This window comes from Tamandua tetradactyla, chromosome 5 (genome assembly GCF_023851605.1).
Source record: "Tamandua tetradactyla isolate mTamTet1 chromosome 5, mTamTet1.pri, whole genome shotgun sequence".
Classification (NCBI taxonomy): domain Eukaryota; kingdom Metazoa; phylum Chordata; class Mammalia; order Pilosa; family Myrmecophagidae; genus Tamandua; species Tamandua tetradactyla.
In genome coordinates, this window is record NC_135331.1 from 64,555,507 (window position 1) to 64,583,294 (window position 27,788).

Here is a 27,788-nt window from a genome sequence, read left to right on the forward strand (position 1 = left end):
TATTGTATACATTTGCTACCAAATGATTTTTCTATATAAAAATGAATGATTTGGAAGAAATTATATTCTGAAGTCTTTACTTTTCATCATCAGAATTACATTTCCTCATATTTCACACCATTTCCCCCCACCTCTATTGGCCAGTTCTGGGTTGCTAATAACTTGCTTCCCAGATAAAGGTTAATGGGAAGGAGAGAAGAGAATATTCTATTTTTTTGAAATTACAGTTACCCAACAAAACAGACTGAGTTCTACCTAAATTTCTGATTGTTTGGCTAATTTCTAAGAAACCTAGAGTTTCCTCCCACAACTCTATGTACTCAAGTTTTTCATGCCATCAAAGATGTCTCCTGGCAGATCCCCAAGAGGGGAGTAGGAGCCAACATGCTTGGAGAAGATTATGGGCTACTAAGGTACAGAGAGGCATTAATAATTTGTAGTTGTTACAATGGGGATTACAGTTGATGTGGCTTCCTTTAGTCTATGGACACAACTAACATCATCCCAATAGTCCCTGTAAAAGACTTAAAGGCCTGTTATTGAACAGTGAATGGAAACTAGAGTTCTTTCAAATTATAGGACAAAAATGATAGGGATTAGAGAAAAAAGGCACTGGGGGGGGCGGAGTGTGAGGGTAGTAAATAGTAGAATTTTCACCCGCCATGCAGTAGACCTGGGTTCGATTCCCAGTCCATGCACTTCCCTAACAAACAAAGAAACCAACAAAACAAACTGGCAGTTCAACAAATGGTGCAGCAATTACATGATGCTCACATGGAAAAAAAATGAAATGTGACCCTGCCATTCAGCATATCAAAAAAAATTGTTAAAAAGAAAAAAGAAAAAGGTACTGGCCAGTGCTTTGTACTGCAAAGCCATAAATTAGGACTCCAGCATTAAGCTCACCTCCCCACGCCTTAAGTTGCCTCACTTGTAAAGAGGCAATTTCACCAGAGAATCTCATAGATCCCCTCAGGCACTGGTCTTCCATGATTCCTAGTCAACAGCTTTCACTGAAGAGCACTTTCTCAATTAAATGTAAAGGGGGGAAAAAGGCAGCAGGTAGTCTTATTAACTTTACAGAAGCTTAAAGCATCAATTTGCATTTTAAAACTAGGTTAGAAACATTGTTCATGAATGAAAAGTATAAGATCCTGAAACAGAATGCAATGTATTTTTCACCTCTATTCCAGAGCTAGTCCTGCCTGTGGGACTCCGTCTATGCCCTGACGGGTATTTGCCCATGTCCTGTGCTCCCACCTTGGATACTTTACTACTTAAGCACATGATCCCTGTCTATCCAACAGGTAGCCCATAGCTGGGACCAGAAATTAGCTTGGGCAATCAGTCTAATTAGAGTATTGTTTTAATTGCCAAATAATGAACAAGCTTTGTAATTATAATTCCTCAAAACAATGAATGTGCTGTGGCAAATTTTCCCAAGCAAATATTATTTCTTGGTAAAATATTCATATGCTTTTGAAAGATGTCAACTCTTTCAGAACTTAGCTGAGGATGGATACAAAATGCACATTAAAATCTACTGAACATGAAAATAACTTATTTTATGCCACCTGTTTTCAACTTTCTTCCTTATAACTTCCTATTCAGAAAGACAATATGCAGCAAAATGATTTTAAGGGCCTTCATTTATTACATTCTCAGCCAAGCTTTATGAGGTGGAACAGCAAGACCTACAGTGATTCTGCCAAGATTAAATGCAACTACACAAATACGTGTTAGGTTCCTACTCTGTATAGAGACAGGATGAACTGTATTGACTTCTGCCCTTCAGAAATGTAAGTGGACTTCCAGGGAAGATGGTAGAATAGAGAACTGTACCACACACTACTGCATAGACAGCTAGTGAACAGGCAGAAACTATCTGAAAAAACTGTTCTGGGGCTCCAGAGTCCAGGGGAGTATTATAAAGCATCAAGAGAAGAGCAGGACAAAGAGACTGAGACACTGTGGTAAAAAAAAAAAAAAAAAAAGCTGAACAAAGCACTCAGTGCCCAACCTCCACTGTGAGGACTATTTCAGTCCAGTTCCTGACTGGCTACTGTGGACAGAGAGGGACACAAAAGCCTTCTCCAAGAACAGAAGGGTGCCAGCCAACAACTGATCACAGCTTTTGACCAGCAAGTTGGGATTGCTGGGCCCTGGCTTTGAGCCCCAGTTTTAGCCAACTCTGAAGAGGAAAGGCTGACCATTGATAAAACCCTGCCCCAATAGAGACAAAGGCAGTGAAAGTTCAAAGATGCCAGCCCCCTCTAGGATGCTGGGAAGTTTGCTGAAGAGTTTCACCTGCGAGGCAGTCCAGGAAAGCAGAGCTTTGGGGAGCTATCTAAAAGGCTTTGTGGAGCCTTTCCTAGACCCTCTCTACAGGGATGGTTGGAACTCATCTGCGCTCTTTTGGGTGGGAAATACTAACTTGGGAAAGTCATTTCCAGGATAATCTTCCTCCCAGAATTTTCCCTCTAAGCTAAGGCAACTAGAAGTAATATAAGAGGAGTAAAAAAAAATTATGGAGGCAAACTAAAAACAAACTGGACAGATCAAGATTCCCAGAGAAGGAACAGAGGAAAAGAAACTTTCCCCTTGGGGGGTGAAACAATTACACAAATGGTACAAACTTAAAAAAAAAAAGGATGCCATATAACCAGGGTAAGAGTCAGATAAAAAACAGTTGGAAAAAAAAAAAAAACAATCCATTAAACACAGGCAATTGTAGAGATCTAGAATAAATTGAAGCAAATGTTAGAGGGAGCCTTAACACACAGGCTATAAAAAAATAAAGCCTTAGGCAAGAGGGAGAAACTGATCTTCAATGTAAATTCATCAAGATAATCAGATACCTAGATAACAAAGAAAAATTACATACCATACTAACAACAGGAAGATACGTCCAAGTCCAGGGAACAAATCAAAACATCAGAGGAGACACAGAATTTGGAACAATTTATCAAAGAAGTTCAAATAAACCACATAAATGAATTCAAGAAGATGAAGGAAAATATGGCTAAAGAGATAAAGGATATTAGGAATGCACTGTGTGAGCATAAAGAGGAATTTGAAAATATCATAGAAATTATGAGGATGAAAGCTAGAATACAAGAGATTAAAAATACACTACTGGCATGCAACAGCAGATTTGAACAGGCAGAAGAAAAGTCAGAAAACTAGAAGATAGGACAATGAAATCCTTAGACAGAAGGATGGATGGATAAAAGAATGGAAAAAATTGAGCAGAATTGAGCAGAGTCTCAGGGAATTGAACGACAGCATGAAGTACACAAACATACATGGTATGGGTGTCCCAGAAGGAGAATAGAAGGGAAAAGCAACAGAAAGAATACTTGAGGAAATAACAGCTGAAAACTTCCCAACTCTTATAAAAGACATGAACATACATATATTCTTTAACACAACATGCTCCAAACAGAATAAAGCCTAATAGACCCACTTCAAGACACGTACTAATCAGAATGTCAAACGCCAAAGATAAAGAGAGAATTCTGAAAGCAGCAAGGGAAAAGTGGTTTATCGCATATATCTCAATGAGATTTAAGGTACTGACACTGAATGGAGCTGAATGTGAGAATGATAGAGGAAGAAGAGCTGGGGGAATGTATGAAACCAGAAAGAAAGATAGACAATAAAGACTGAGATGGTATAATTTAGGAATGCCTAGAATGAGCAATGATAGTGACTAAATATACAAATTAAAAAACACTTTTGCATGAGGAATGTTAGTATTGCAGGGTGTTGAAAATAGATGGTCACTCATACCTTAAAACTTCAACTTCTGTGTGAGACTAAAGGGAGAAATGTTTATTTGGTGCAAAATTTATATTTTGTCTAGTGCATACAAATTTAATTTGTATGGTCAGTTTAACTGAACACCGTAAGTACACGGAACTTTGAATAGTTGGGGAAGGACAACTATTGTTGAATGAGATTTCGTTGGTTTGTTAGGTTAGTGTGATGTCTTGATAAATCCCAGAGTGTTTTGAGCAGCGAATAAAGAAATATTTGCAAAGTCCCCTTGGGTAATGGGGAGAAAGGGGGAAAAATTTAACTTCCCCATTTGAAGAATTCCTCATACTCTCGCAGCAGTGGGGACAACCAAATTAATAGGCTGAGCCCTCCATCTTGGGGTTTGCCCCTATGAAACTTATCCCTGCAAAGGATTAGGCCTAAGAGTCACCCCCAGAGAATGTCTTCTGTTGTTCAAATGTGGCCTCTCTCTCTCTCTAAGTTGACACAACAAGCAAACTCACTGTCCTCCCCCATCTACATGGGACATGACTCTCAGGGGTGTAAACCTCCCTGGCAATGTGGGGCAGAAATCTTGGGATGACCTGGGACTTGGCATCAAGGGATTGAGAAAACCTTCTCAACCAAAAGCCGGAAGAGAGAAATGAGACAAAATAAAGTGTCAGTGGCTGAAAAATTTTAAACAGAGTCAAGAGGTTATCCTGGAGGTTATTCTTACGCATTGTATAGATATCCCTTTTTCAGTTTATGGTGTATCAGAGTGGCTAGAGGGAAGTTCCTGAAATTGTAGAGCTGTGTTCCAGTAGTCATATTTCTTGAAGATGATTGTATAATGATATAAATTTCGCAAACCTTATGTCTGATGCTCCTTTTATCTATGGTATGGACAGATGAGTAAAAAATATAGGTAAGAAATAAACAAATAATAGGGGGAACAAAGGTTAAAGTAAATTGAGTAGAGTGAAATACTAGTGGTCAATGAGAGGGAGGAGTAGGGGGTATGGCATGTGTGAGGTTTTTCTTTTTTCTTTTTTTTGCTGGAGAGATGCAAAAGTTCAAAAAAAGATCATGGTGATGAATATACAATTATGTGATAATATTGTGAGTGATTGCTTGTATACCCTGTATGGAATGTTCATATGTCAAGAATGCTTGTATGTTTATTTGCTGTGTACTATAAAAATATTTAAGAAAAAAACAGAAAAAAGAAAAGATTTAAGGTACTGAAAGAAAAAATTGCCAGTCAAGAATTCTTTATCCAAAAAACTGTCCTTAAAAATCAGGGAAAGTTTTAAAAAAAATGAGTGTAAGTTTAAAATATTCACAAGTAAGGAAACAAGAGATCAACCCCACAGGAAATACTAAAGGGAGCTGTGCAGGCTGAAAGGAAAAGATAGGAAAGAAAAGCTTGGAGGAATGTGTAGAAATAAAGATTAATATTAAGGATAACTAGAAGGGAAAAAAAGAGACAAAAATAACTATGCTATAAAAAACAAAGGACAAAACAGTTGAAAAGTATTCCTTTACAGTAATAACACTGAATATGGATGGATTAAATTCCCCAACCAAAAGAGATAGATTAACAAAATCAATAAAAAATATGATCCATCTATATGCTATCTACAAAGTCTCACATAGGTTGAAAAACATATTCCATGCAAACAGTAACCAAAAAGAGTTAGGGTGACTATACTAATATTGGACAAAATAGGTTCTAAATGTAAAACTATTATAAAAAAACAAAGAATGACACTATATACTAATAAAAGAGCAATCCACCAAGAAGAAATAAAAATCAAAAACCTATTCATGATGCCCCAAAATTCATGAGGCAAACACTGGCAACACTGAAGGGAAAAATAAATCTCTATAATAATAGTTGGAGATTTCAATACACTGCATTCAATAGGTATAACATCTAGGCACAGAATCAATAAGGAAACAGAGAACTTGAATAATAAGGTAAATGAACTAGACCTAGGAGACATTAACAGAATATTCCACCCCCAAACTGCAGGATATACATTCATCTCAAGGGCTAATGGATCATTCTCCAGGAAAGACTACATGGTGGGTCACAAAAATGGCTCAAAAAATTTTAAAATGTGAAATTATACAGTGCACTTGCCCAGACCATAATAGAATGAATCTGGAAATCAATAAAGGGTTGAGAACTGGTAAATTCACAAATAAATGGAGGGTAAACAACACACTCTTAAACAATCACTGGGTCAAATAATAAATTGCAAGAGAATTCAGTAAATTTCTTGAGATGAGGAAAAATAAGAATTCAGCATATCAAAATTTATGGGATGCAGCAAAGGCAGTGCTAAGAGGGAAATTAATAGCCTTAAACGCCTACATTCAAAAAGAAGAAAAATTTGAAATCAAAGCCCTAATTGAACACCTGGTGAAACTAGAAAAAATAACAGGAAACTAATTTCAACATAAGCAAAAGGAAATAAAAAGAAAGAAATAATGAAGATAGAGCAGAAATAAATGAAATTGAGACTAAAAAACAATAGAAAGAATTAACACAACCAAAAGTTATTCTTTGAAAGGATCAACAAAATTTACAAACTCTTAGATAGACTGACAAAGAAAAAAAGAGAGAAGATGCAAATAAATAAAATCAAAAATAAGAGGGGAGACATCACTTCTGATCCTACAGAAATAAAAAGAATCACAAGAGGCTAATATGAGCAATTTTATGCCAACAAATTGGACCACTCAGATGAAATGGACAAATTCCTAGAAAAACATGGACAACGCATACTGACTCTAGAAGACTAGAAGACCTGAACAGAACAATTACAAGTAAAGAGATTGAATCCATCATCAAAACCCCTCCCAACAAAGAAAAGTCCAGGACCAGATGGCTTCACAGGTGAATTCTATCAAATGTTCCAAGAAGAATTTATCCTAATCCTGTTTGAACTCTTCCAAAAATTCAAGGATGAGGGAACATTATCTAACTCATTTAATGAGGCAAACATCACTCTAATACCAAAGCCAGACAGAGATACTACAAGACAAGAAAATTACAGGTCAACTTCTCTAATAATATAGATGCAAAAATCCTTGGCAAAATACTTGCAAATCAAAATAATTAAAATAACTTTACACTGTGATAAAGTGGGTTTTATCCCAGATATGCAAAGTTGGTTCAACACAATAAAATCAATTAATGTAATATACCATGTTAACAATTCAAAGGAAATAAACCACATGATCATCTTGACTGGTACAAAAAAGGCATTAGACAAAATCTGACACCCTTCTTGAAAACACATAAAAGATAAGAATAAAAGGAAACTTCCTCAACATGATAAAGGGCTTAAATATGAAAAACCCACAGCTAACATCACACTCAATGGTGAAAGACTAAAAGCTTTCCCTCTTAGAAGTGGAACAAGATAAGGATGCCCACAGTCACCACTGTTATTCAGTTAGAAGTTCTAGCTAGAGCAGTTTGGCAAGAAGAAGAAATAAAAGGCATCCAAATAAAAAGAAGTAAAACTTTCACAATTGGCAGCTGACATGATCATATATGTAGAAAGTCCTGAAAAACTAAAACAAAACTCCTGGAGCTAATAAAGCAGTTCAGCAAAGTGGTGGATACAAGATTACCATGCAAAAATCAGTAGTTTTTCTATACACTAGTAATGAGAAATCTGAGGAGGAAATCAAGAAAAAAATCCGTTCACAATAACAGCTAAAGGAAACAAATATCTGGGAATACATTTACCTATGATACAAAGGACTTGTTCTTAAAATACTACAAAACACTACTAAAGGAAATCAAAGAAGACCTAACTAAATGGAAGCACATTCCAGATTCATGGATTGGAAGACTCTATGTGATTAAGATGTCAATTGTGCCCCCCAAAATTTACAGATTCAACAAAGTCTCAATGAAAATTCCAACAGTCTACTTTACAGAAATGGAAAAGCCAATTATTAAATTAATGTTTTTTGTTAATCACGTGAATTAGCACTGACATGTTAGATACTTGGTGTATTTATGGCTTTTCATCATCACAAAACCCTCAGAATTTGGTGCTATTATTCGCATTTACAGCTAAGAAAATGGAGGCTTAAGGTGGTTAATTCCCATGCTCAAGGTTAAGGTAGGTGCCAGAGCTGGGACTGAAATTCGGGCCCATTTAAAAGCAAAGTTAATATGCTAATCCCAACTGCCTTCTGCTCAAAATAAAATTAAAAAACATCTCAGTCATTGACTATGTACCTATTCTAAATTTGTAAATCTTAATCTTTATCACAATTGAGGCTCATTTCCACTTTGCTTTGAACTTCCTCTAAAATTGTGAAAAGAAAGGCAGCCAAGGATAAAAGAATGAGCAGTTCTCAAGGCTGGACAGACAATTAACAACTAAATAATCATGAAACGAATGTTTTAACTCATGCAAACATTATCTGTTTGCTTAAAAGATGGGAATTTCCTCCCAAGCATAACCGGTGTGCTTAAATAGGTCACACATAAATAAAAGCTGCAGAAAGTGAAATGTTAATTCAGAATTTCCGTTTAAAGGAGACTCACTTCTGGTCTCAAGGCCCAAGTATGGATTGAAATTGTTCCTTCTCTCTCCCTTTATACCCGGAGTTCTTGTCTAATGAAAAGTCTTGAGTGCTCTCCCTCTAAGTCCTTATCTTATGATTTGAAGTACCAGCTTTAGTTCAATGAGCTTTGAGTCATCCTTGATACTTTCAGAGCTGGAACCAACAAAACCAAATCTTAAGGTTGCCCATAACAATAAAAATATAACTCTATTCTTGAAAGTGGTGAACCTGTGGACTCTTAGGGGAGTACACAAGATCTTTTGGTCACTTTCCAACCAGTTACCTCAAGGATTCTGGGGGTGGGGGTGGAGTGTATATTTGTATATGTGTGTATATGTGTACTCTGTGTATGTTTGAAATGCCCTGTTGTACTCACAGGCACAAAGGTCCGAATTTTAAAGATTTCCTGTCATACAAAACATCTTGACAGTGTTTAATATAAACTTTGTATTCCAATTTGTATAAGTGTCCAATAGATTAAGGTAAATAAAGATTTTGTAACCATTACTGTAGCTGCTCATGATGTATCGATTCTCATGTCCAATCCCATGTTCTATGAGTTCAGTTTCACTCACCCATGCACAGTTCACATTCACATACTAACAGATTCAAGATGGTCAAGACCGAAGGTTGGTTTCCAGCCCTGCAAGAATATGACCTTTCCTGCCTTATGGTAGGCATTATTTCCTTTGAAAATTTTCTTCAACACTGATGCTCCAAAGCTCTTTTCCTGTTAGTCGCTCTATCACTGATCTTTTGCTCTGTTCTCTGTTCTCCCTCATGCTGGCTCCCCATTGCACCTGTTTTCAGACTCCTGACTTTCTTCCTGCAATGTTTACCACATGCTTTTATTAGCTATGCAACCACAAGCAAGGTAACCCATCTGTACCTCATCTGTGTTCTGAATGTAAAAATATACTGCTATCAAACTAGTGTGTGCATTAAATGAGATATTATGAGAGGGGCCATCAAGTATAACATCAGGCACAATAATGGGTACTTAATAAATGTTAGAATTGAAAGACAGTAATAAAAAGAATAACAAGAAATAACATTTAATTGACTGCTAAATGCTTTATACACATTGTCTCAAGTAATCCTCACAACAACTCTAGGAGGTGTGTATTATCCTTAAGCCATTTAACAGCTAAAGGAAACTCTTTCTAAGGTAAGGTAATTTGCTTAAAGTGCACTGTAAGAAAGTGGCAGAGCTCTTGTTCTTAGTTATTATGTCCTACTTTCCACAATCTGGTCTTAACAATTGATAAAAGATGCCACATCAGTTGATATTTTAAAAGACTGATACCTCTCAGAAAGACTATGGCTATTATTTGGATAAAATATTAATATACTTTTGCGTAGAGCTAAAGTGTTTAACAAGTTTAAAAACATGGATCTCTGAAAATTCAATGACAAATACAAAGCCTTTCCCAAAGGAAATACATATATGATCATGCAACCATAAACTTGCAAATAATTTCATAGGCTTCAAGAACTCACCGAAGCTCACCCCCAAACTTTCCAGAAGTTGTTCATATCAAGTTAAGAACTGCTGCTAGAGAATAAGAAATGACAGTCCCCTCATTTTCCTAGTAAACCAAGGAAAATTGATTTAAAACTTAAAAATAATCAACTAAATATTTTTCTTCTTAACCCATATCTAGTTAGACACACTCTAATAAATGTCTCTCTACTCCATCACTTCCTTACATTCCCAGAGGAACTGCTCCCGTTAAACACTCATTACCTAATACCTGAACTGTTGCAGTGGTTTTTAACTGATTTCTTAGGCTTCACTCTTTCCCTCTTTAACAAATCCAGAACATCACTACTATTCAGCACAAAGCAACAAGCACTCAATGAGCAGCGACTGGTTTTCAGATGCATGCATTGTGCTAGGGTCACAGAGAGAAAACATGCATGACTCCTGACCTTGAATGGTTTACAGGCTAGTGTAGAACACAAATGATTTTCATACAACTGCTATGCAGAAATAAACACAAGAACCCAGGAGAACTTTTCTCAGCAAAGAGAAGGGAAAATAATGGCGGGATTTTTCACGGAGAGATCAGAAGGGCTTTTTAAAACCCAGACTTGATTTTAAGGACTGATAGGACGTTACCCAGAAAAATAAGGATAGAAGTTGCAGTTCAGACAAGTTATCCAGCATGAACAAAGGCACTGCAACTGACAAATGTATCTTTCTAAAACACTGCCTTCATCATGCCACTCTCCTGCTCAGAAATTTTCAAATATCTCCTATTATATATGGGAGTTAGCAATTTTGATTCTTCTTCTAAAGCCCAGTTCAAGGCTTGCCTCTTCCATGGAGACTTTGTTTAAATTCCAGTTTATTATACTTTCTCTGCTTCTCTCTCCTCTCTCCTCCCTATACCCACCTCCTCCCCCTCCCCCCCACCGTCTCTCATGAGCCATCCTAGTGCTTACTAGTGGTTCCATTCATTTGGCACTTCCTGAACATTGCTATACATGAGTAGTAAATTTCTTGTAAAAATCTTTTACCACCCCATCTAGGTGGTAATCACCTGAGCAACAGGCATCAATATGCACTACTTTGCCTCTATCCCAGCTCCTTGCTCAGAGTAGGGTCCCTATCAATCTGTGCTTTTGAGGAGGACATTAATTTGCCTAGTAGCAACACAATCAAAACCCAAAGGCTGGGAGCCAATAGGCATGACAGCTAATCCTGCTTCTTCCATAACTAGTTGAACGGCAATCAATTTTCCTTCTGAGTACCTCAGTTTCCTTATCTGTGAAATGCTGGATTCTACAAGTCAGACTGTAGAATCATAGCACTTAGTATTGAAATACAGATATCAAATGCTTTACAAGTTAAAATTGCTATACAAATGAAAGTCACTTTTTAATTACTTTTTTATATGCATTATATAATCACTTTTGCCTATAAATAATCTTAAAAGTATATTCTCTGAAAAACTTCTTATATAGAGAGGAATCTGGTATATAGCAAGTATGTGTTAGACTCTTCAACCTGGAAAATTTTACTACTAAGACATTTATAGGTTTCTATATTAACTTTAGACAAAGTAATATTATTATTTTAGCTGATATCCAACTGCAGGATAATGTCCAAAGTTAGATATCTACTCTATTACAGATAATAAACATGAAAAAGCACCCTGGTATTTTTAGACTATACTCTATCTCATTGGCCTTCTAAACTAGTCATGCATCAAAGAAATTAAAAAGAAGTGTTTTTTAAATGGTAACTATGTAAAGTCACTCACATGCCTCTTTATACTGTAGCTTGCAAGCAAGCATTCTTACGATTAATTTTTCTCTCTCTGGTGATTACCAAACATTACTATCAAAGTAGCTTTTATTTTGTCTTACAATAACCTAGAATTTAGTATACCTGGTTAAACTGTTCCAACTTTGCCAAAATCTTCAAGTATTGGTTTGAAAACCATTATGCATTTATCCAAATATAAAAGAACCACATCATTGGGTAATAAATATATAGAATTATATAAAACTGTCAGGCCTCTCAAAAGTACTTATTGAGCCTATCTAGTTTCCACTCTTCTGTCCTGAACGCAGATTTTTTTGTGGTGGGGGAAAATGTATTTCAGAACTTTTTATTCTGATTTTAGTACTCAGGTATCAATTTAACAAATGTGTGCTGATGGACTGACTGAAAATGCTAATGATAACAAATAAGCAATCATTCCTAAGAACTCAGAAGACTCAGCCTTTCAGGGAATATAGAATATATTTTCAATGCAATGTTGTATTAATGTGATTGAATAGTCAATTTAAAAATTCAGCCCTGTAAATCCAAAACAAATCTCATTTCTCTGTCTCTAGAGACTTTTCAAGCAAATTGTTGATGTCCTATTTTTCATTCTGTTGCACGGACAGGAAGGAGGGACAATTTCATTAGGATCCTCACAAGGAATAAATAAAAGAGTGAATGGGAAGTTCCTGGGTTTTGAGATATTTAAAATTAGATAAAAGGAAAGAGTATAAAATCTCTTTCCATGAAAAAAATTATGTAATTTTATTTAACCATGTTCATTTAGTACATACTATGTATTATGTTATGTGCTAAGGACTAAGGGAACAAAAATAAATGAGAAGTAACCTCCTGTGCCATTTTAATAGGACAGAAAAGAAGGAGAGCAAGAAGTGAAAATGCAATATAATAAGTACTAAAATGTAGATTTGCATGAAGGGCTTTAGAGATAAAGATAAAGAATGGTCCATTCTAACTGAGCTTATTAGGAAAACCCACATAGCAGAGGTAACTTTGAACTAGATCTTGAAGGGTGAATAGGAACTGATGGTTAGACACCATGGAGAAGGATCTCCTAGACAGAAAAGAAAGGAATAAGGAAGATTGAAAAGTCAGAGAAAATTTAATTTTTCTAGTTTGGCATAGCTGGGAGAAGATCTTCTTAAAGAAAAACAATAGCTATCATTTATTTAGCACCTCTACTTGCCAGACACTGTGTTATGAATAGGAGCATGTCATGAAGTATTATAAGTAAAACCATACCCAAACATTTAAAAAATCTTTTCTGGCCGAATCCATCTGGAAGAAGGAGCTAACAACAGCCAACAAACGTTTCTGTTCCATATAGCTGAAGATTCAGATTCACTTCCAAGACAGATTGTTCACTTGTTTGGAAAAAGCAGTATGGTGGGGTTTTCCATTGTGCAAATAGAACAGGTGGGATGGAGATGGAGAAGTATGAGATGATGATGATGGAATAATCTTTTTACATGATATAAAAAGGTTGTCTTCATGGAGGGTTGAGATCTACTGGCACGAATTCTTAAAATGGCTGGAAGCTGGCCCTAGAGGGGATGGGAAAATTTTGGAGGCCTCTGGAAGCTCTGTAGGAGGGAGATGGCAAACACACCCTTTTGGGTGAGTTTCTTGGCAGTGGTAGGCCAAGGAGAACAGCAGACAAGAGGAGACTCCGTGAAATGGGGAATGGCCTACACTCCAGGAACAGTCATGCCTGGTACCTGGTTTTAAATTGCTTTCTACCTGATGAATCTCTTGTACTATCACCAAGCTTTCAGTAGAGTTTGATTAAGCATTACAGTTGTTCTTAGTTGTGCTAGGAGGAATTGAGAGAGGTCTGTGTCCATATTTCGGAAGTTGTATGAGAAACGTGACCACAGCCTGGAAAAGCTGATAATAAGGCCAAAGAGTTAGTAGAAGCTGTCCAGACTGTCGCAACCTGGACAGATGTGTGGGCTCTGTAACATTTCAGTGACTATTCTTAAAAATATTAGAGAGGGAATTCTGGGAAAAGCCTGTGTTTCCTGTTAGGGACTCAGGCATTATTATTTAGGCATTTGTTATTTAAGCTGAAGAAGCTGGGGACACGTTGCCGACATGTATCATTACCCTGGGTTTATGTTGCTAAAACTACAGCACAGAAAGTTCAAGTGATCAAGTAAGCAACTCTGGGGGGCCCCGCTGCTGGTACACAGCATGGTTTTCACACTGAATGTTTGCTGGTTCCAAGACAGTGCCCTTTACAAAAAGAAGGAAAAGTAAACTTGATGATAAACAAGTTACTTCAAAAAATTATTATTTCTGTGATTAGGAGATAAGGTATCTGTACATTCAGTGTTATATCACACATACAGGAGCCAAAGAAAATACTTTTTGAAAGAATAACATACAGGTAAAAAAAAAAAGAAAAGAAACACAGATGACAAAGAATGGGAAGGAGACTGGAGTCAGAGATGACAAGTTTAGAGACATGAATAATACAGGCGAAATAAAATTTCTGAAAAAGAGGAAAATAAAACTCTGATAAACATTACTTGGAAACAGAAGAGAGAAAAAAGTAAGTTAAGGAGCAGGGAAAAGAGTCAGAGAGAAAAAAATAGAAGCGATTAATGGCATAAGGCCTAAAGGAAGAAATTCAAGACAAATACAGTCAGTGATATTTGAATCAAGAGCTCAGGGTGAAGATGAAAAAACAAAACATAGGCCAACAAGACAGCCAGAAAGGTAGGGGAAGAGAAGATTAGAAACTATTCACAGGAATTTTGAGGTGAAGAGTAGAGAGATCTAAGGGTTTTCTTGGTGGCATATTTTCTACAAAAAAAAAAAAAAATATATATATATATATATATAGGAGATTGTGGCATATGTAGAGAATAAGAGAAACTGACATAGAGTAGTAAATTGAGGATAGAAGTAAAAATCTGGTGAAAAGAAATTGCCTCTAAAGCTAAATAAGGAGTCTCAAGCTTCAACCCCCATGAGGCTAGAAGTGACTATTTTTCTGTGGTTTGGCTCCAATGAAATCAGCAGCTGAGGAGCAGGAGTGGCTTATAAAGTAGACTCATGACTGAAGAGAGTTGGAGAGGGCATTAAGAAAGGGACAAAGACAGGGAGACGAAAACATTTAAAATGTGGTGAGAGTGTGACTGAAATGATGGTGAATGGATCCTGGAAAAGAAGAGGAAGCCAAGTGGTGTAAGAGACCAAAGACCAGGAGCTGAAAACACAAAACATGTAGCTCTTCATGAGTTTGAAGAGAGATTTTGAAATGGAAGGACTGAATATAATCTATTAAAAATCTGTCCTTTTTCAAAAGTTCAGGCGGAGTGTGAATTATTTGGCCACACATCACCCTCTCGAGGTTTCTTCGGTCTCGTAATAGTAGAATATTAGCAAAAGACCATTTGTAATTATTGCTTTCTGTGATATGCTTTTGCAATTTCCATTTTGTTCGCTCTACCTAAAATTGACCATAGAACTCTATTTATAATTCAATAATGATTAGAGCACAATCTGCCGAACATATCTTTCAATCATATGATAAACAACAATCATAACTGCTTTGTGGATTTTGTTTTTCTTAAATATAATAGAAGAAAAATATTTTAAATTCCAATTATTTTTTTTCAAGCTAGAAAAAGATAATTTCCTATGGTAAAGAGACCAAAAATTCATTTTAATCCCAGCATTCTAGTTTCAAGATTTATGTTTCCTCATCTCCTTCAGAGAAACAGTACTTAAATCCAGTCCCCCTCAGTGTTGGTGAAGGATTGGATACAAAAGGAGATCTAACCTGTGACAGGTGAAGTAATGAAGTCACAGGTTAGATCTGCCTTTGTGTCCATGAAGCAGAGCACCCCTTGCAAAATAATTTTTCTTCTCATTGCATCAACAGGCTTCTCAAGCATTTGTTATCTTGCAGTCAACCATTCCAATGTCTTCGTAAGTAGAAACATAAGGCCAGAAAAAGAAATGACATTACCAACCTAGGGAGCCATATTTCCACTTCCTTTTCTTGCATATCAGAGAGCCATTTTAGGATTTGATGAGCAGTAATTAATTTTTCCACTTCTTCTATGGTCACATCCTCTGCAGGAAGTATGATGATTAAGCTAAACTCGTCACCTTTATAAGGTAATTCCAAAACCTGGTAGCTCACGGAGGATTCAGAAAAATAACCTGGAGCAGAGAAAAGAAAATAGCTAATATTTTGGCAATTTCCAAAGCCATGCTTTAGGCTGTGGTTTCTTCCAGTATTACCATATTTTGTTCTCAGCAGAGCTTTCATCATTGGAATCTTGGCTGCTGAACCATCTTTCTTAGTGAAATTCATCAGCTGTGTGTCTTCCTTTCTGAATTTCTGTTTCCAATCCCCCTTGAAATAAAGAGCATTCACCAGGACAAGTCGAGTCAGGGGGCCAAAATCTTCCTCAGAAAACATGTTTTTAATTTTTCCTGTGAAGTGGGTATAGGAGGAGGCAGGAAGAAATATGCAATAGCTGTTGGGTGAAACTGTTTTAAATAGATAGAGCACAAAAAATTTTTTTCAGGTCAGTTATTGACAGGGTAACTATATAACCTATCACCTAAATTTGGCCAGCAAGTGATGTTCTTGTTTTGTATTCCATTAATAGGGTTTTCTGTGAACATCATTCACCACATCCTTTTCACCTTTCCTAGATATGCTTTCCCACATGAAGTTTCCAATAAAGAATACAATAGCATCCTCATATGCTGTAACTGAATAGATGAGCAATAAATCAAACGACGGATAACTGAGAGGGTCTGCTATATGCTTGTCATCTCTCAAACATTATTTTCAAATCTTCTAGCAATACTGGAATAGTGTCTTCATTTAATAGTATCCTCATTTTGAATGAGTAATACCTTAAAACTTTGTAGGATTTGAACCCAGATCTATTTGGTTTTAAGCTTCTATTATTTCTACTACATCACTAGGCAGGCTGTTTGGAATTTTTGCTAGCTTGCATTTGAATAGAAATTTAGATTATCATGTTTATGATAGGACTATCAATATTTATTATTAAATATTAACACATTCAACTAAGACATATTAATTATTTACAGTATATGTGGGAAAGGGGGCATTTGGAATTGACAGTACTAAATTTTACCAGGCCAAAGAGATTATTCCTACTGCTACATTTGCAAAAGCTTATGCTTGAACAAAAGTTATTATTCAAAATTCTTCCATTAAGAATTCCAAAAGAACTTAGTTTTTCAAAGGAGCTTAACAATTTTTCTGTTTTCTGATCCAGTATTAATTTGAATAACAGTGAAATGAAATAGGAGATTTGATTCCTTTTATCATAGTCTAGTAGGAAAATATTTTCATTCTTTACTTTAGGATATTAAAAAACCATGAATACAATGGCAAATAATGATTTTCTGAAAATGGGAAACTTTACCTTCTGTTTTGCTTTCTACCCAGGTACTTATTGTCTCTGCACAAGCTTTGGCATCCTGAAAATCCACCAGTTTTATAGCACTCTGCAAAAATTCCTTGTTGCCATGGAGATATTGTTCTTTCACAGTGAATCCTTCTTGAAGGTAGAGGGCATTTACAAGATTAAATGTAAGTTCTTGTTTTTTCTCTGAGATGGCAGAGAAAAATGGCTTCAGCACAGAAAAGTCTTCTCCTAAAAAATAATTATAACATGTACTGACATATTGAACAACATAAAAACAATAGCTTTTCAGCTTTGCTATCTAAGCACTCTGATTCATATCACCATTTTTTGCACCCTTAGATATAACTAAAAGCCCTTCCTAAGTTAGTATAAATATTTTAGGCGTTGCTCTCCTGCAGGAAAAAATGCATTTTTTTGAGAAATCAACTTTTATATAGGAAGAAGAAAGATTTGAAATTTGTCTAAAGATTATGCTTTTATATAGACTGAAGGAAACTCTTCATAGCCAAATTTAGCTCATTTTTAGTTGTTGGAAATTTAACTTCAGAATCTCATCCTTTGCATGAAATGAACATGCAATTACTCATCAGAGGGGAACAATAATAAATGCTGATGGGGGATTGACCATGATGCACATCAATGGTCCTTTTCAATATTACTTCTATCTCAACTTAAGAGGAAATTTTTCTCTTATGAGTAACAGCACCTATCCAGGTTTTGAAATTTACAGGGTAACCCTACAATCATCTCTAGAGATGCAAAAGAATCAGAATTGCCCATTTTGTCAGGTTCATAAATCTATATACTTATGCTGCCTATGTGAACAATAAAAGTTTGTAACCATTGCAACTATAACCACTAGCTAAGTGAGTCAGTCAGAGTCAACCAAAAGGGTCACCACTGGCCTATTATTCATGACATGAAGCTGAACATACCTGTAGGAGAATTCTACTCTGATATTTTGCTCAGTAGCTTCCTATTCATTACCAAAGGGTACAGACAGCTTTTATTCCCTTATGGCTCAATTCTGGAACTCAATCACTAAGTCTGGGAACTCTATTTCAAATAATAGGTTCTATCAAAACCTTTGCTACATATTCAGTTAAATACTGAAAATGCTACTTTCCCAACTTAAAAGTTGATTATTTTGAATTAATCTATATTGAGGCAAATATAAATGGTTTATCATTGATATATAACCAGTGAGTAGTTTTAAAAAAAGCATTGCTAAGAAGAACTTATAACTTGATATCAATTGGATAAAGTTGTGTGTGTGTGTGTGTGTGTGTGTGTGTACACATTATTTAACATAGAATGAGCAGGGCCACCACCACCTGCCCATGAACAAATAAGAAAAGGTGCCCTCTCCAAAGGTACGGCCTCACATCTATGGCCTCACAGCTGAATGAAGGCACATTTCAGTCCTGACTTTCCTTCTTGGCCTGTTCTTTTGGAAATGGTGCTACTTGCACAGCCTTACAGGAGGTGCTGCTAAGGTATATCGCCTTGCACTTCAAACTCTGGGTCTCTCCATTCACCAGGATGTAGACAGAGACATAAAAGATTTTAGATACAAAACTTGAACTTCCATATGACTGGATCTAAAGAATTTCAGTAGTTCTGTACAGTCCCAAAGTTCCTTAGATAAGAAAGGGAAGAGAGTTTATCTATTCTACTTGTTCATACATTGATTTCACATGTAAACATTTGTGGTCATTTGAAGCCCCAAAGAAAAATCTCCATAGCTAGGAAGCTACAGGAGAGCACTTTCTGAATGAAGGCACAGATGTTTCTCCAAAAAGATTTAATTAAGGTCAGAAATGAAGTGGTGAAATTTGAAACCAATTTTCAGGAATTTGTAATTTATGAATATTTTCAAAGGAATGGGGGGAAGGGGGGATAATAGTTCCAACTCATTTGTCAGAGCAAATAGATTTATGTCATGAACTTATGTTCTAAGACTGTGTGACAAACAATCAGATGTCCTTTAATAAATCACTAGATTTGGAAGTCAATGCGGTGAGAAACACAAGTTTGGAGGAGAATATAAAAGTACCTACCTTATAAATTGGATTTGATTTACAGATGAATGCTTCTTTTAGCACAGATCAAAATGAATACATATGCATGGCTCATAATAAGCAATAAGAATAAGCTAATTTCATTTTCTAAAATAGAGCCATGGAGAAACTGCAGGTCATGGGGCAACTGCGATTCTTGGTTTGATTATTTCAGACTGTCAGAAAATGTTCTAAAATTAAGTATATGTTCACATCTCCTGCTATTAAGATTCTGAAGGCAAATGCTGCATGTACCATAAGAAGCCAAAGATAAAAACAAGGTAGTCATTGAATTATAGATTATTATCTTGGCTGAAAAGTTCATATGAATCATTTAATTCAAATTCCTCTTTTTACAGTGAAGAATCTGAAGGCCCAACCAGAGGAAGTCATTTGGGGATTGAGGTAACTTGCACCAAATCACAAGCGTCCTTCAGTGGCAAAACTGAGGCAGGAATTCATGCCCAGTTTTCTTTCCAAAAACCCTCTGGGAACAAAGAAGCACCTTTCATTTAGCCTTTTATTAGTAAACTACATTATGAGAGGGAAAGAAAGATGCTCATCAAAATGAAGAAGATAAATTTTGAGCAGATGTCTGACAATGAGGAAAAGCAGAACTGAAGACACAGAGCCCCGGTGGCGTCTGAGATGTCAGGGGTTGTAATTCCATTCAAAACACCCACAGGAGGAGTTAATGTGGAGCAGTGGGGCATGGACCAGGGGATTGGCAGCATGAAAAGTAAGGTAAAGATGGATTCCACAGCGGATCCATTTTGGTAATCAGTGGGGATTGCAGTCATGGCTAGGACAGGAGTGAGCCAATTGGATGCCTCCTGCACAAAGTTTAGAGAGGCACAAGAAACCCAGCCTTCAAGATAAAAAATTTAATTAAATATTTTCAAAGTAAAATTAATATAAAAACCCATGATTAACTACACATAAATATCTTAAAGATAGGGTCAATAGTATTGATTTTACCTTCTGTTTGGGTTTCAATGTGCTCAACTGAAACTGCCTTCTGATCCCCTCTTACCATTTCCACCACCCTTAGCTACCTTCTACTCCTCCTTTCTCCAGACCACCTGTGTGCCTCTTCTCCACCCCCGTCCAGATCATCCTTCTATGGTTCCCTTCCTTAACTGGGTCTCTCGATTTACTTTATTTCTTCTTTTCCTCCCCGCCTTTTTTTTCTCTCCAGAATTTTTTTCATATATGTCTCCCTTTTGGGCTGGTCTTTCTCTTCCTTTTGCAGTTATCTTCCATCTCTGTTTTTCTCTCTTCTTTAACAAGTCATAGTGCAAAACTAGTCTTTCAAATCAAAAATTTTAATGGCTAATTGTCCATATGCACTCTTCCACGGAAAACAGAAAAAAATTTCCTAATTGCTCTTTTTGTCTTATTGTCAACGTTGTTCAACTACGACAGGAATTAGTCCTGGGCAAGTTATTTAATCTTTTTTTGCTCAGATTCCTCATCTGTATCACAGGGTAATTGTGGAGGATTTAATGAGACAATTTATGTCAAGCACATAGAACAGTGGTCAACACACAAAATATGTTCACTGGATATTCTCATCATTATTTTTAGTATTATAAAATTCACAGTTTAGAGTTAAGAATTCTGTGTTTTTCTATAAGCTGTATACATTTAAAGTAACTTAGATTTCAGAAGCTCTAATTTTGCTAGTTTATTGTGGAATCAACTTTACATGAGTTCGTAAATGCCCTATTACTAAGCAGTACCATGTGATATAAATGTTTCTGGGAATGGATAGTGGGACTTCCTAAAATTAATACAGAAATCTAGACTATGTCTTGGCTTCACTTTACATCATTCAGAAAGAAAAACAGTACATTTCATTAACCACAAAGGAAAACTCTTGCAATCACTAGCTAAAATCTGCTCTTCTGAACCAAACTAACTTTAATTAAAATGAACCAAATAAAACTGTGTAAATATCATTGCTTAATAAAACAAATTCCCAAATATAGCTACTCTGAACTAAGGTACACAGTGAGATTAGTTATTAGTTATAGTGATTATATTCCTAAATAAATTAGAAGCATTACATACTGAAAGCAGAGGATGGCCAGGGAGATGGCCAACCATTCTTTCAAATGGGATGAAATATTATTTTTATAAGGGAATGGCAGAAACCATCAATCAAAGAAGTGTTAAGTAAGCAATGGTATTTCCATAAGCAGTAATAAAACTGTTGAAAATTAGGTTTGCAAGAAGTTGCATGACATGGGAAAATGATCACAACATAGCAAGTGGCAGTAAAAAAGTATAAAAGTATATATGGGTGTATATATGCATATAAATATGCATGTGTAATGTATGTATCTATCTACATGTGTGTGCGCACACATATACATATATACATAATCTAAATTAATTAAAATTGGTCAAAACAAATGATTCAAAAGAAAATATTCCAACATATTCACAATTTCATATCCATAGAGGCTTCATAATTTCTTCATATATTATTTCTATAACATTTTCAATAAGAAAAAATTATAAATGAATGAATATTAGTTACATTTAAAATTCCCCATTTTATTATGTTTTACTTTTTATAACTTTTTTCATTGACTAAAATTATATGACTCAGAGCTCCTCTCTAATATTTAAAAAATATATTTGTCATGTTTTATCTATTTTAATTATATGTGAGAATCTCACCAGTTGAATTTTCCTGAAGTTTTAAAGTTTGTTTTATTTGTTGTTGTGCTTTTCCTTTTGCTCCAAGTTGTACCATTCCAAGAATTAAAGTCATTCCAAGGGGTGAAAATATAATGTTGTTTTCGTGAGATAAACAAACAGCTTGATAAAGATCCACTGCGAATTCAGCATTTCTTTGAGCCGAGGGTCTTGAGGCTTGACTTCCAGGAAAAATCAGTAAGAGACTCCACAATAAGATTTTATCCATTTTGACTTCTGTAAAATGTATAATTCAAAGTTTATTGGATTTTTAAATAATCAGAGTTTACTACATTAAGTTCAACAGAAACTTTTCTACCTTATTAGAACTTTCTGTTTTATTAGAACTAACTTCCAAAAAAATCTATACTATGCCTGTTTCTAACAATGCATCATTTTTTAGGAGAAATAGGTCATGCTAATGGTAATTTTTATGTTCTTTCAAGAACAAGTCTGAAATATATTTGAAGTTTCTTAAGCAAAATCAAAGGATAAATTATACTTCTAGAATGTTTTCAATAGCCATACAGTCTCTGAATAGCTATATGATACTTTCTCTTATCTTTTCCTATGGTTTTAAATGGGATACCTTTAATTCTGATACCAAGGGAAACTTTGATCCAGACTACTCTAAAATGGTTTAAGGCTCAAGAAGAGAAATTAAATAAAAATGAACATATTCCATTTTGGTTTTAAATCTACAATATTAGGAAGCTAATGTATTCTAAACCATTTGAATAACTCGCCTAACCTCTTGCAGCCGTGATCCTCACACTTTCCGGAATCCCACTTCTCCCCATATCCTACTTTTCCAAAGGGAGGAAAAAATGCACAAAACTCTGAGAAAATTGTAAGGAAAGAAAATGACAGCCAAATATAAATGGTACAGTAATAACAAAAGAGCAATGCAATTAAAAATCGAACAATACATTGAAAAATAAATGAACAAATACAAGAAAAGCAGCAATTGAAAATCATAACCAATTCAAAACAACACTAATGACATCCTATTAAAGTGTTCTCCATTAAAATTTCAGGAAAATCAACTATCTGGATTATATCCAGAGTAGAATAAGTTTTACAATATTACCACAAACCTGTTAATAGAATACTGGCTGCAAAGGCCTCATAAATTTCATAACACTAATTTTAGTTTACAAATAATATGTTTTAGTGACCTAAATAATTCATTTAGCAGGTTACTAGAAGGTAGGGTGAAATCCTCCATAATATTGTGTTGCTAGCCTTAAAGAAATAAAGAACTGCATTTCTATATCATTTTGCAGACTATTAGGAGAGCTGTCATAATCCATGAATGGGTTAAGGTTCATTGAGAAGCACTAAATTACATACAAAGTATGCATTTTTAGTAAATATTAGTAGTCTCCCAAACTAAGCTGTGGTGTCATTATCTAGATACATCAAAATTTTTCTAATATATGTAATCAAATTCTATTTGCTTAGATATACATTTTGCAATGGAAGAAAATTTCAAAATCCAATTCCAAGCAATTTTTAGAGGAACATGTGTTGACAAACTGCAAATATATATATATAAGCAAGCAAATGTTTTATTGAGGAATTAATTGGACAGGAGGCTGTGACTGGCTTTGTCTCAACAATTAAAGCCAGTGAGTGGGTCAGAGAAGTTGTGCATGCGAAATAAATTTCTTTGCATCACTGTTCTGATATACTGAATTTCTCAGGATATTTCTGACCCAAGTGTGTAGATACATAATTAGCCAAAATGTTATTAGAACTTTTAAATCATGATGCAGCAATTCATTTGGTGTATCTTTAAGAACATGGTTTATTTTAGAATGATAAGCAATATTATGAAGGATATCATTTTACCCTTAGGTAGACTCTGGGCATTAGAGTTATCTTCCCCTTACTATTAACGATCTTACTAATTAAAATTTACATTCTTTAAGCATCCGTTTCTGCCAAAAAATTCTAGGCACTTATAAATTACAACTCAAAAAGTATATGTAGATGAAACCGCCAAAATGTCCATCAACAGACGAGTGGTTAAACAAGCTGTGGTATATACATATGATGGAATATTATGCAGCTGTAAGACAGAATAAAGTTACGAAGTATGTAACAGCATGGATGGACCTTAAGGACATTATGCTGAGTGAGATTAGCCAGAAACAAAAGGACAAATACTGTATGGTCTCACTGATATGAACTAACATTAATGAATGAACCTGGAGAATTTCAGTTAAGACCAGAAGTCATCAGGAGATAGAAATCAGGTAGATATTTGGTAATTGGAGTTGAAGGGATACAGATTACACAATGGGACTGATTTACAAAAATTCAGAAATGGATAGCACAATACTACCTGACTGTAGCACAATAATGTTAGAACACTGAATGAAGCTGAAAGTGAGAATGATAGGGGAGGGGGCCTGGGGGCACAAATGAAATCAGAAGGAAAGATATACAATAAAGACTGAGATGGTATAATCTAGGAATGCCTAGAGTGTATAACGATAGTGACTAAATGTACAAACTTCAAAATGGTTTTGCATGAGGAAGAACAAAAGTATGTCAATACTGCAGGGTGTTGAAAATGGATGGAAATTAATATTTTAAAACTTTAACTTATGTGTGAGACTAAAGCAAAAAATGTTTATTTGGTACAAAAGTTATATTTTGGCTAGTGCATTTCCTAATATAACTTATGTGGACAGCTTTAAAAAAAAGTATATATATATATTTTAAATTTCACTTATCCTACTGGGTTTTGGATCATATGTCAGCAAAAAGCACAAAATGCTGGTACACTAAACAATCCAATTAATAACCCCATGAGAATCCGACCTTCGAATTTATAATAGCAACCTCTACTCTATTAAACCTCCACAGTCAACGTTATTGCATATATACTTCACTCAGAAGATATTTAAATTAAAGTACTTACCCAAAATTGGCTTCTGATGATTCACTGTAATGTTACAACTAAAATGTGCTTGCTGGAGAACACTGGCACCTGATCAGTCAAGGCCAACTCTATTATCTTGAATGTTGCTTGATTAATTCCTCTAAGACCAGAGCAGGTGTTCACTACATTTGTATACAAAGACTAGCATGATCAAGTTAATGAGTAATTTTGAAATACGCAGGAAGAGAAAAACAATAATAGCATCCCTTTAAATCATCAAGTTTATACTATTATTCTATCCATTATTTCACCTCTTTTACAAACAGAAGCAGAATTTGAAAGAATGTGCCTATGTTTGTAATATTGCTGGTAATTAGTTTTTTTTGTTTGTTTCTCACAAGACTTTCACATCACATTACCAACATACTCCATCATAAATATTTTAGAATGCCTATGAGAAAAAGAATAAGGCTAAATCAAGTCCAGAATGCAGAGACAAATTACTGCTGTGCTTACAGAATTCTCAACAATCCATCAAATTATGCAATAGTCAGAGGAATTTCCTGCAGATACAAGGCCCAGTTGAATCCTTAGGAAGAAGAGTGGATATTGATGAAATATGTTCTTTATGTTGAGCCAGATTAAGAGACCAGATTACGATTATTGATTTAACTAATTATATCAGTATAAAATTATTAAACATAGGTAATTTAATAATAAACATCAGTGTTGCCTTTATATGCTTTTAAAATTCTACACGATTTTCTCTCCAAATAAGTTATTAATAAAAAATGGATGCATAATTGAATGGGTCTTGATTTCATTCTTCTATTTCAAATCAGTCATTTCAATGATAATTAGGCATTAAAACACATTGTATTATTTATCAATGGCCTCTGAGAAGAGAAGCAGAATATTTGGTCTAGTAATTAAGCAAGTATGATTGTCACTTGCTTGTCAAGTATAATATTATTTCCAATAAAGTCATGAGGAAAAAATAAAACGAGCATCGTTTTAGTTTCCTAGGCTGCTCTAAGCAAATATCATTAAATGGGCTGGCTTAAACAATCAGAATTTATTTGCTTACAGTTTTGAAGCCATGGAAATGTCCAAATCAAGGTAATGTTTTTTTCCCAAAGACTGGCTGCTGGGGATCCTCAGCAACTCTGCCACATGGCAAGGCACATGGCGTGTTTGCTGGTCTCTCTCTTAAATACCAGGTTTCATTTATCTCCATTTTTACCTTCAGTGGTTTTTGTTCTCCTTCTTTTCCTGAATTCATTCCATTTATAAAGGTCTCCAATAGTAGGATTAGGACCCATCCTGAATGAGGTGAACTTAAGCAGCCTCATCAAAATGTCCTACTTACAATGGGTTCATACCCACAGAAATGGATTAGCTTGAAGAACATGTTTTTCTGGGGTGTATCCAGCTTCAAACCACCATAAGCATAAAATGGCTTTAAAGAGTATTCATTGAAGAAACTTTTTCAAGGATCCTGTTAACCTCTCTCAGTACAGGCCTGAGAAGTCTGGTGATTATTATAGCCATCATCTCTTAGTTTACTAAAATTCTAATTACCGGGATCACCAGTCATCATGAATGACACGGTATCTATGCAGACCAGGAAGCTCATGATCAAGCCACTACTTCAGCAAAAACAAATGGCCATCGCTGTCCTTCACCCTGGAAAGGCAACAGTACCTAAGACTGTTTGGGAAAAACCAGTCAAAATATACATGACCACATCAAACATCATCTTTGTATTTGGATCCAGAACCTCTTTTGGTGGTGGCAAGATGACTGGCTTTGGCATGATTTATGATTCCTTGGATTATGCAAAGAAAAATGAACCCAAACACAGACTTGCAAGATACGGCCTTATGAGGAGAAAAAGATCTCAATAAAACAGTGGAAGGAATGCAAGAAGAGTGAAGAAAGTTAGGGGCACTGCAAAGGCCAATGTTGGTGCTGGCAAACAGGAGTACAGATTCTTCACTGACTTGATCCATGATTGTATAGATATTTCACCAGAGGGTTCATAAAACTAAAAACTTTATGTTTGGTTGCTTGGAGTATATTTGAAGTTTATTGAAAGTGTCATAAAATCGGGCTGCTGTTATGACAGATTTAGATTGATGCACAGAGCTCACATTGTCCTGTTAAACATTCCATGAAACATAAAAAGAAAAAATTCTGATTACCCATCTGGGCATCTCAAAATCTTTCCTAAATCTTGGTCTATTCTGTTACAGCTACTGTAGCACTGGAAAAACTCTATTCTAGCTTTAACTTAATACCACAAGAGACTATATTCCAAAAAGAGTTGTGAAACACAAGAACACCGTCATCATTCCAGCTCTACTCTTCAACACATGAATAATAAGTTGGACTATCCAAGATGATCATGAGTCAATACCGTTATGCCCAAGAAGTGACACTGGACACAGCCATCATAGTATTATGACTGTACATTACTCAGATCATACTATGATAGACCTAAAAAAGGCCATTACTTTTCCAACCAATGACAGAAACATTCACTGTCTTATTAAAACATTTAATGAGGTTATTCTGTAAGAACTGTATGTTTGAGCAGTTCAGCTGAATGTCCATTGTCATTTCTCTTGGGGAATAAAAAGCAACGACCAGAATTCTTCCTCTATTTTAATAGACAATAAAGATATGAAAAAACCATAAAATATTACTGCACACATTTTATGTGTTTTCACAACTCTGCTCCTCCTACAACTCTATGCCCCTAGAGCATCAGTAAAAAAATTACTCATTAGTGGGAGCCAAAATGTCCTGATATAAATTTCTTGAGCACCATTACTATTCCAATGTTAAAAAGAAACCAGGGAATATGTACAAACATAATAGTAAGATATTACAGTTAGAGTTTCATCACCTTTCTTAGCATTTTGTAGTTTTATTTTTAAGAAAAAATGTATTTAATTCCAAACTTTAAAGACATATAAGCAAATACTCTAATTAATAAAAGACTTAGAAGCTATTTCTTCTATTTGAGCATGGTGAAT

The 27,788-nt window shown here is 35.3% G+C and overlaps 1 protein-coding gene and 1 pseudogene across 1 annotated transcript in view; one reads left to right on the top strand and one right to left on the bottom strand.

Annotated features, from left to right (window-relative positions):
* SERPINI2 (serpin family I member 2) overlaps positions 1-24,921 on the bottom strand; it is a 40,481-nt gene extending 15,560 nt beyond the window's left edge. The window contains exons 1-5 of the mRNA XM_077159152.1: positions 24,787-24,921; positions 21,837-22,091; positions 17,086-17,316; positions 15,917-16,111; positions 15,643-15,835 (exon numbers count right to left, since the gene is read on the bottom strand). Of these exons, the coding sequence (XP_077015267.1) occupies positions 15,643-15,835; positions 15,917-16,111; positions 17,086-17,316; positions 21,837-22,083 (866 nt within the window). The 5' untranslated portion in view covers positions 22,084-22,091; positions 24,787-24,921. The remainder of the gene's footprint in view (positions 1-15,642; positions 15,836-15,916; positions 16,112-17,085; positions 17,317-21,836; positions 22,092-24,786) is intronic.
* A 1,424-nt stretch (positions 24,922-26,345) lies between these two features.
* On the top strand, positions 26,346-26,792 carry LOC143683120 (small ribosomal subunit protein eS24 pseudogene; annotated as a pseudogene).
* The last annotated feature ends 996 nt before the right edge of the window (positions 26,793-27,788 follow it).